General features: G+C 39.8%; 1 protein-coding gene across 4 annotated transcripts in view; it reads left to right on the plus strand.

The window, feature by feature from the left end:
- The window catches only part of PPP3R1 (protein phosphatase 3 regulatory subunit B, alpha), an 87,066-nt gene extending 81,728 nt beyond the window's left edge, over positions 1–5,338 (plus strand). For all 4 annotated transcript variants that reach the window (XM_073339458.1, XM_073339461.1, XM_073339459.1 and 1 more), the window contains one exon: positions 3,160–5,338. In XM_073339458.1, the coding sequence (XP_073195559.1) occupies positions 3,160–3,207 (48 nt within the window). In that variant the 3' untranslated portion in view covers positions 3,208–5,338. The remainder of the gene's footprint in view (positions 1–3,159) is intronic.
- The last annotated feature ends 4,699 nt before the right edge of the window (positions 5,339–10,037 follow it).

Below are 10,037 nucleotides of genomic sequence, written 5' to 3' on the forward strand. Positions count from 1 at the left end.
ATTAATTTTTGCATCCTTTTTGTTGAGATGTATAAAAACAATTGAAAACTACCCAGGCCTGTAATTGCTGTATGGCAAAAGTGAACTTCTAGATCAGCAGTTCTCAAACTGGGTTGGGACCCTAAAGTTGGTCGTGACCCCATTTTAATGGAGTTGCCAGGGCTGGCTTAGACTTGCTGGGGTACAGAGCTGAAGCCTGAGGGCTTCAGGGCTCAGGTTAAAGCCCCCCTGCCTGGGGCTGATGTCTTTGGGCTTCAGCTTTGGCCCCCCTGCCTGAAGTGGTGGGGCTCGGGCTTTGACCCCTCCTCCCCCCAGGGCAGCAGGGCTTGGGTAGGCTCAGGCTTCTGTCCCCCCTCCTGCGGTCATGTAGTGCATCCAGGGAAGTGAGCTGTAGCTCACGAAAGCTTATGCTCAAATAAATTTTAGTCTCTAAGGTGCCACAAGTCCTCCTTTTCTTTTTGCGGATACAGACTAACACGGCTGCTACTCTGAAACCTGTAATAATTTTTGTTGTCAGAAGTGGGTCGTGGTGCAATAACATTTGAGAACCCCTGTTATAGATTGAGGAACCAGAAACAGGAGCCTTGGATTCCAGGCTTTCAAATGGTAGAAAATAGTGGTTCCTAAACCATATTTGCAGACCATTAATGGTCCATGGAAATAGACTGTCCTTGTTTTGAGCAGCAAAATTCATTAAAAGTAAATTTAAAATATCCAATACATTTCTATAATTGCTTTTTCATCTAAACAGTTGTTTTAGTAGCCACAGAGACAGTCCGTGATCATGGATGGGAAGGGTATGTGTTGGATGTGGTGTATGTGTTGCGTGGAGATCTTTACAAAAACGAATGAATGGAAGAGGTACTTCGACATCTTTGAGAGTCTCTTTCATGGAGTTTAAGGCCAGAAGGGACTACCAGATGATCTAGTCTGGCCTTCTGTATATCCCAGGCCATGACCCACAGACTAAACACCACAGCCAAAATAAGATCAAAGTAATACATCCCACAGGAGACTAGAGTGTTATGTGCTACAGGCTGAGAAGAGGAGGGACCAAGATGCAACAGTGCTCAAGGCCTCTGCAATGTCAGGGAAATGATCAAGTGAGATATATCCAGATAATCCTGGCAAGTGCCACACCCATATCCTGCAAAGGTGAAAAACCCATAAGGTCACTGCCAATCTGACACGGGGTGAAATTTCTTCACATCCCCTTAGTTAGACTCTGAGTATGTGAACGAGAATCAGCCAGCCAAGCACCTGAGGGAGAGAATGCTTTTGTTAAAAATGTCACAATTGAAGGGGTGGATGGAAATAATCATCAGAATAACATGATTTTGTGGGATAGATACTTCATGTCCTGCAAGAGCTGGCAGTGTTATCTGTTTACTTGGTTGGACCAATATAAATGCATTGAGGACCAATAAACTATTCTAAGCACTGGTCCTATAAAGTGATAAAAAGAAAAATAATTAATAGACGTTAGAATTTTAAAATTGATTTAATATAAAGCTGCAGTGTATTTGAATTATCGTGTGTCTGATAATCATACATTTGTAATTGGGGATTTTTATGCATATAACATGCTCAACCACGAGATTGACTTAACATGAGAATTTATATTTTTCTTAAAAGGAAAGTAGCAAATGATGCATTGAAATACAAGTGCTTTTTATAAAATATCAAATGATCACACATGACGGTAAATATGTATGTGTATCTTGATTTTATTATATTTAAATTGATGAGTATGGAGGCATGTAAATCTGAATAGCTTGATATACAATGAAAAAAGTATTAAGCACATATATGCTCTTTGTATGAGGTTATAGCTTCAGTTCAATACAAACCATTCATTCTTCATTAAGTGTGGTGTACGTGTTGAGTGCAGATTTTGAAAAAAACATCCTTTTCTCTTATAGCACTTGGAAACTTTCTTAAAGGATTAAAATCTCAATTTTTCATGCTCCTTTAATTAAGAAATGGCCACATGGAATTTTTACCAAACTTAAAATATACAATTTTTGTGTTCTGACTAGGACCAGCATTGGAAATATAAGGAGTACATTTTCTGGTCATTTATATGCATTAGTAAACAAGAGCTTAGAATGAATTTCCTTCTCAAGCGTGACTACAGCGGTACTGCCAGTACACATTTAAATAGGTGATGTCTTTGTTGTCCCCTAACCTTTTTCACACTTTTATCCTCTCGTTCTCTGCTCTCCCATTGTCTGTCCATTGTCCTCAGCATTTCTTTTACAGTGTTTCTGCCCAGTTCCCCTCTTTTTGTTCTCTCTCTCCTTTCGTTAGTTTCCAGTATGTGTGGGTTTCTTCCACGTTTGTTTGTTCTGCTCCATACCTCACCCATTCACTTCTCTCCATCTCTGCCTCCCCTTATGCCGTTGTTTTTTGATTTCCCCTCATTGATTTTTTTCTCTCATGTTTTGTTGATTTTGATGCATCCTTTACCTCCATGATCCTTTTTCTTTGAATGTCTTTCCCTTGTTTCAGCTGCACACCTTTCCCCACTTTTCCTTTGCACACCCATTCCTCCCCTGCCTCCTTGTTTTTGCATCTTCCCTTAGTTTTCTGAACATGTGTATCCTGCTGTTTTTGGAAGTTCCCAAACACTTTTTGGATGCTCCCCATATTTTTTGTGCACGCCCTTTCTTTTACCAGGGATGTGGGTGGGCTTCCCCAAGCTCCTGGTTCCTCATGTTGACTTCACAGGTTTAATTTTCAGGCCATGAGAGTTTTCCTATTCGAGGAGGCTTATGTGTTTGAAAATCATAGCTGATAAATTAATTCAGAGGTCAGTATAAGCGGATCTAAGAGAGAATAAGCTGGTATGATTTATTCTCTCTTCTGGCTCCCTCACTGTGTGAGTTGCACTAACCTAGATTCTGTTACATGTAACCTACTTGCCATAACTTACACCCCATTATATGTTACTTGTGAATTTGGCCTATTCAGTCTATGGGAGTGTAAGCTGGTGTGGAAAGGCCAGAAAAGAGGCGCGCAGCAGAAAAAGCAACTGACTGGAGGTAGCAAGTTGCTAAGAGGATGCAAGTAGAAGTATGTTTATGTGGTGTGCTATTTAATGTCATTTTACTAATTCTCAGTTCTCTTAACTTTAAATGTTTTTCATTCCCATTTCAGGTTGTAGGGGGCCTAGATATCCACAAAAAGATGGTGGTAGATGTGTGACTCTTTTTAGGGCACCACCCAACACTTTTGCTTTCTTCTCCATCTCTGAAGATCTGCTCAAGACGTCCAGCAACGCTCTCTGTGTATTTAAATGGAAGTATTTTTCTCTGTGAAGCCACATTTTCCAACATGAGCCTCATGAAGCCAACTAAGTGTTATTGAACTTTATTCTCTCAATAACTCAGTGTAGCACTTTAAAGTCTGAAGGACAGCAAGATGGAAAGAGCATATCAGTGTGGTGGAGAAAGGGAAGGGGTTGGCTTTTTAATTTATTTTTCTTCATCTTTTATAACAAGGAAATATCTATCTATATATATATGTGTGTCTATTTATATATAGATATATATGTAGCTTTCTATATGTAGTAGTTAGATGGGCTTTAATTTAATATACTTGATTCAGAAACAAAACTAGAGTACAAAGTGCCAAGCAGAACATTAACAGTTCAATATATGGATATACATCCTTACTTTTATTTCACACAGTTTTATATATATATAATAGAAGAATGTAAAAATTTAACAGGGTGTTAGGTCAACTGTTTTCCTTTTCCTGTGGCTGTTCAGATGTTTCTATATATTGACTGGCTGACAAAGCATTGCTTCCTGTTAATTAACCTTAATTACATTTTTGTAACACAGGAGACTAAGTTTATTTATACCTGTTAATATATTACCAGGGACTGTCTCTCTTTGCTAAATAACTTGTAGTACAGCTCTGCTTAATAGTATGAGAAAATATAGTTTAATGCTAATGCCAAGAACTAGTCCTTGTATGCATATAGTACTTGCAGCATGCTTATATGGTCACTTCATTCTGTCACCTACTAACTGGGAGCAGTTGCATCTATTAAATAGCCCTAAGAATATATAAATCAGCTGTGAGATTCATTTCAGATACAACAGCTGAAGATGTTTGCATTCATGATTTCTCTTGCACTTAGCGTAATGAAATTTAGGATTGATATAATTGTGCAGGATTCCCATTTACTCATTTTATACATTGCTTAGTGAGATTATAAAATGTTTCTTGCCACTAAATTCGTTTCAACCATAACAGCTTCCCCTCTGCATTTAAAAAAGTACTACAGGTAGCATAAATAACTGGTCATATTTTATATATCTCTCTATATTTATAGAGATATATATGTATATAGGATTCATACGGGGGGGAATCTTGTTAACCTATGCCATAGAGAAGGAGGAAAACTTCACATTATCTAAATTTATATCTCTTCCTCTTCTCCAGTCCTTCAATTGGAGAATTCTTTTTTTTCCCCCCTAGATTTGTCCATATCATGATTTCTAATGTATGGTAACTAGATATATTTGTGTGATATAAAAGTAGCGAGCCATGTTTTACAACTTTATATCATCCCTTCCCTTTTCTGCAATGGTACTATTGGCTGGAAGAAAAACACATTTACTAGATTTTTAGGATAGTACATCTTTGCTGTATAGCAGTTTTTCTATTAAAAAATGTTTTATAATCAACAGTGGAAAGGACAGGTTGTATGAACCTACTTAAATGGAGCACCTGTCTGCCATAGCTGTTCCTTCAACTGAGTGCTGCACATCATGGGCTCTGTCTGTGAGAGAGAAATCCAGGTGCTTGGTGTCCTTGCATGACATGAAGTTTTGCATGTAGATCGAATTGAAATGTTCCTCTTGTTTACATAATTTGCATAATTTAAAAAGATAATGTTGCCAAACTTTGGTAAATGTTAATGTTCAAACAGAAAATCTCCACTACATGTAACTTTCTTCCTCTGGATCAGTACGTGGCTTATAATCCCAGCCAGTGGTTGTATCTGTTCCATTGTCAACTGCCATGTGCTCTGCTTCAAGGGGAAACTAGTCTTTTGTGAATTTTTTGTACATAAGTATTTGTTACAAACATTTTAGCAAATGCTTTCTATTTCTCTTACTTGCTTGTGCATATCTTGGCTGGCGTTCTAGCAAATAGTGCTGTTGTTATTTCCTTATCGGGGGGATAAGGGTTTTTTTAGTTTGTGTGGGGAAAACGGTTTATGTTGAATGTTTAGTTTTTCCTCTGCATGCTACATCATATGTTGTGGGAACTATAGAACCTTCATACTATATGAATAAAAAAATAAAATATTTGAACCTTGCCATCGGGTCCTAAATGTTTCTGTTGAGCTTCGTCAGGCAGCATTACTTTACACTTTTAAAAATGAATGTTGCAGAACTAATTCCATAGTTGCTGTTAGTTTAAAGAAATTGGGTACTCGCGCTATAAAATTCCTATTGAAAGTTGTGTGCGTTAGAAGATGCCAGCTGTTAGTGGGGACATTGCCAGTCTCCCATTTGCAGTGTTTCAGAGCCACCTTCTCTTTGTTACTGGGGCACATGATTTTATAAAGGTTATTTTTCTCCTATATGCTCATCTGCCAATCCAGAGGACATGAGAGAGACAAGGTGGGTGAGGTAACATCTTTTATTGGACCAACTTCTGTTGGGGAGAGAGAAGCTTTCGAGCCACACAGAACTCTGTCTCATAGGACCCACCTGCCGTCATGGAGACAGCTCAACTAGCTCAAACGTTTTTTTGGCGGTAAAAGGAAGCTCTAACTTAAATGCAAGGATGACAGGCATTTTGGAATGATCTTTGTCCTCGGAGGCAGGTGCACTATCCTCTGAGGAAAGCAGAGGGAAAACACAATTGTCTGGTTTCTAAGTACTGAAAAACACTCCTAGTCTGGAAGCCCTTTTATTTCAACCAAAGCCTGTTTATTTCATTGCTTTTGATGTCCCACTTGGCTAGCCCAGTGTGGGGGGAGGAGGAGCGTTTTGTCCTTCAGTGTAGCACCCAATGCTAGCTTTACAGTAGCTTCCATTCAGTGCACAGTTACCTCAGGAAAACTCCTGTGCAACGTAGCTATTCTTTCTGCTGCTCTCAAAGTTGGTGTGTAAAATGGCAGGACTAAATTAGTCTATCATAATGCTTTCTTCCCATTTAACTAGCCCTCATTAGTTTGGGGCAAAGATGTCTGAGCCCTTCGCAAAAAAGCAGTACCGGTACTAATGCGTATACAAGACAAAGTTCCAGGACAGACAGGATTGGGATGAAGTTTGACAACACAAGCCAATCTTCCGACTAACTTTAAATCACAACTCACCTAGATATTCTATTAGTAGAGGGGGGGAACCCTTAGTACGAGTTTGGTAGTGTTTTGGGCACGTGATAAATGGGAGCAGGTGCCTGAAGTGCAAGAATGTGCCTTTACAGAGGTGCACACATATGCTACTAAACTATTCAACAGGTTACAGCGGTTCATTTCTCTAAACATGCAGCCGTATTAACACCCCTGCAGAAGGTTTCATATGATTGAAAACTGCCCCTCTAGTTGAAATTTTTGAGGGGACATCTGCTGCTGTATTGATGTTGATGTGCTGAGCACCAGCAACTCTGCATATGCTCCGTACCACGTCAAGCAGCATTTACTGAACTAGAACCTTGTCCAGTAGATAGGTTCACTGCTTTACTTAAATTGAGCTGGTTCAATAGTACAAGATTCAGGCAGGTACATATCTCGCGCTGTCCTTGCATTCAGAAGGATGGTATAGGCCTGAAATTCCATTTTAAAATGTGTAAACTTGAACATGGAAGTGGGGTCTTTTTAGGATGCTCCATTTAATAGAAATCTCCCTTCATAACAAGTGACCTGTTTACATTAGGAAAGTATTTAGTATGCTTAAAGTGGAGGAATTTGGCTGGTTCATTGTTACTGGTAGCACTACGTTTGAAGTTTGCCTGACATCTTCCCCATATAAGACTGTAGCTTCTGTTGTTTATATCTTTTCAGCCCAAACAGCTGAAGTTTGGCAAATTGCAATGGAATAATTTTGGAAGGTTTCGTGCAAAATGGTTCTGCTGGTTTTGAGAACAAAGTTAGGGAAAAATACATTTCTCCCATATTTAAAATGGTTTTAGAATTTCTTTGAGAAGCTCTTGTACCCCCCCATACCTTGAGAATGGAACTGAAATTTGACCAAGTTCTAAGCCTCTGAAAAATCTGTTTTCACATGGTCAGAGTGAAGCAGCTAAAATCTTACCTGCACCCAGCATGCTCTATTTCACTGCTCCAACTGCTGACTACACTAGGCTGCAGGGGGGAAGCCACTTGCTTGGCAGCTGTGGACTAGGGTAGTTCACAAACTTTTTGTATGGGTGACCCCTTTGACACCTCCCCATCTAAATTAAACCACTATTTTATATTTAACACTACTTTAAATGCTAAATTAATAACCCTATTTAAAATGAATGTATCTTTTCTCACAGCTTTTAAATTAAAGATTGAATTATTAGCAGAAAAGTTATATTTTTAAATATTTACTGCTTAATACCAGGAGGTATGTGAAGAAACTGTCTATCGCTTTTCACAGCAGAATTGCTCGCTAGCTGGGAGGCAGTGAAAAGTGGTATTAACATACAAATATCACTTCACAGTAGACTGACTAGCACCCCATTGCCACTCTTACTTCTGTGGTGATGCTGGCAGCATGCGCTGCCTCCAGAGTTGAGTGACCGCACAGTGCTGGCTGCTGGCCAGGCACCCAGCTCTGAAGGCAGCACCGTTGCAGCAACAGCCAAAACTGCAGAAGGTATTTAAATGATATATTTTATAGCAGATGCTCTGTTTCATGCATGTACTTGCAACCCGTGTAAAACCTCCATGACCCCTGAGCTAAGGAATGTAACAGGGAACCCCCTATCCAATGCTCTGTGATGCCCCTACTGGTGTCCAGGTAGGGTAGCAGAGGAAGCCACCTTATGCAAATACAGAAGGGATGAGTCAAGCCAGGGGGAAGGAAAGGACTGGGCTGGGGTGAAAAGCTAGGAGTGGGTGATCTATCTAAAGGTTCCAACCCTGTTGATGGCCTGGTGTAGGAGTTAATATACTGCCTTTAAAAAAAAATTAAAATTGTATTAAACACGAGTTAAAGCCAAGCACTCAAGTTAGGAAATTCAATAATTAAGCTTACTACCACATATGTCCTGGTGGTCCCAGGGAGGAGGAGCTTTCCTGCACTGTTGTGAGTCCCAGGAGATTGCTGGGCCCAACTGTGCCCCATTTTACCCCACTGCCTCTATTGTAGTAGCTGGAATTTCCCCCCACATCTTAAACCAAGCTCCTAAACTTAATCATCAGAAGGGTCTACTCTTGCTGCCTTAGTCCTTAATCTGTATTATGGGTATAGAGCCCCCTCACCGTTGTGAAAATAAGTTGTTTGTGAAGCACTCAATACTATAGCAAAAAGCTGATGACAAAATTGTCTTTGGAGCCAGGATTGAATAGGATGCAGTAAATAAGGCTGGGGGTCCTACAGTGAACAGTGAAGAAACAAGTTATTGAAGAGCTGCTCAATCAGACCCATTCATCATGTGCATTGAGGAAGGAGTTCTGTGAAAAAAAAAATTGTGATGTAATTGAAGGTGCGATGTCATGCTTACTCACCCAAAGGGGGCAAATTAAGGTAAGTAAACAATCTCATTCTATTCAGTCATGAGTTTTTCTGTGCCCTTTATTTTAATTCTTCCCTAAACACACCCCAATTCTGCTTTATTGTACAGGTGTATTTTCCATCCTCTTCCTTAAATCACCTTTTCTTTGACTGCAACTGCACACTGGGGTCTTCATTATGTCTACATCACCTGCATTGCTTTCCTGCATTGATAGTTTAGCATTCTGGAAGGTTCATGAGTAGTTTGTTTTCCCTGCAATGTATATTACTTTGCATTTACTGACACTGAACTTCATCCATCATTACATTTTCACCTAGCTTGGTCAAATGGCTCAACTTCTTCTGGTCCTGACTAATTTAAATAACATCTAAACTTTGCTTCTTCACTACTTAGTTCACTGTATAAATAATTGTTTGGAAACATAAGTACATAGAGAACCACGGGCCTTGCAGCTGTTGTGCTTTTGCTATAAAAACAGATTAAATGGTCACTTATCTCCTAAACAGTTTTTGGATCCATGGCACTATTTTGTCTTTCACCTTACGAGAAACTTATTGTCAGTAGCCTCTGAGGAACCTTCTCAAAAGCTATTTTCCTTTGTACGTATCATGCTGGTTAATCATGATTTTCCAGATGGCAGATTTAGTTGAAATGATAATTACAAGTAAAATGTGTTAAGTACATATGGAAGACTTACTAGTCTATGATTTCTCACATATTGCCAGAGCTTTTTTTAAGTACAGGCACAACATAGCTATTACTCCAGAAGCTTGGAAAGTAACCATCTTTAAATAAGATTTATGAACTCAGCCATTTCATATCTAAGCTCCTTCAGAAATCTCAGATGTATACCATGTGGGCCTGGTGCCTGCTTTTTAATGCATCAATTTGTTCAAGTACTTGACACTTCAATCTGAGAGTGCATCTTCATCACAAAGAAAATGTCCCTGCCCATTGTCATCTTGAGTAATGACTTAAGTCAAAAAGCCTAACCACTGGACTCAAGGTGGATGACAACATCCAGCAAGGGATGTGTCTGTGGAAAACTGTACTTTTCCTGTTCCAAAACATAACTAGGGACACTAAACACTTGAGCTATTAACCATTTCTGTACAGTATCTTATGTTCTGTGATATGTATACCAGGGGTCTCAAACACAGAGGTCACATTTGCTGCAGGCTGCCAAGCTTTCACCTGCCACCCCCCTCCCCAGCATGCCACATCCCTGCTCCTCTGCCTACCTCCAGGCACTTCCCACCACCAAAGAGCTGTTTGGCAGCACTTAGCTCTTTCCAGGAGCAGGGAGCTGCATGCTCAGGGGAGGAGGTGGAGAAGAGGCGGGG

The sequence above is a fragment of the Lepidochelys kempii genome, chromosome 3 (genome assembly GCF_965140265.1).
Source record: "Lepidochelys kempii isolate rLepKem1 chromosome 3, rLepKem1.hap2, whole genome shotgun sequence".
In the NCBI taxonomy this organism is placed as follows: Eukaryota; Metazoa; Chordata; order Testudines; family Cheloniidae; genus Lepidochelys; species Lepidochelys kempii.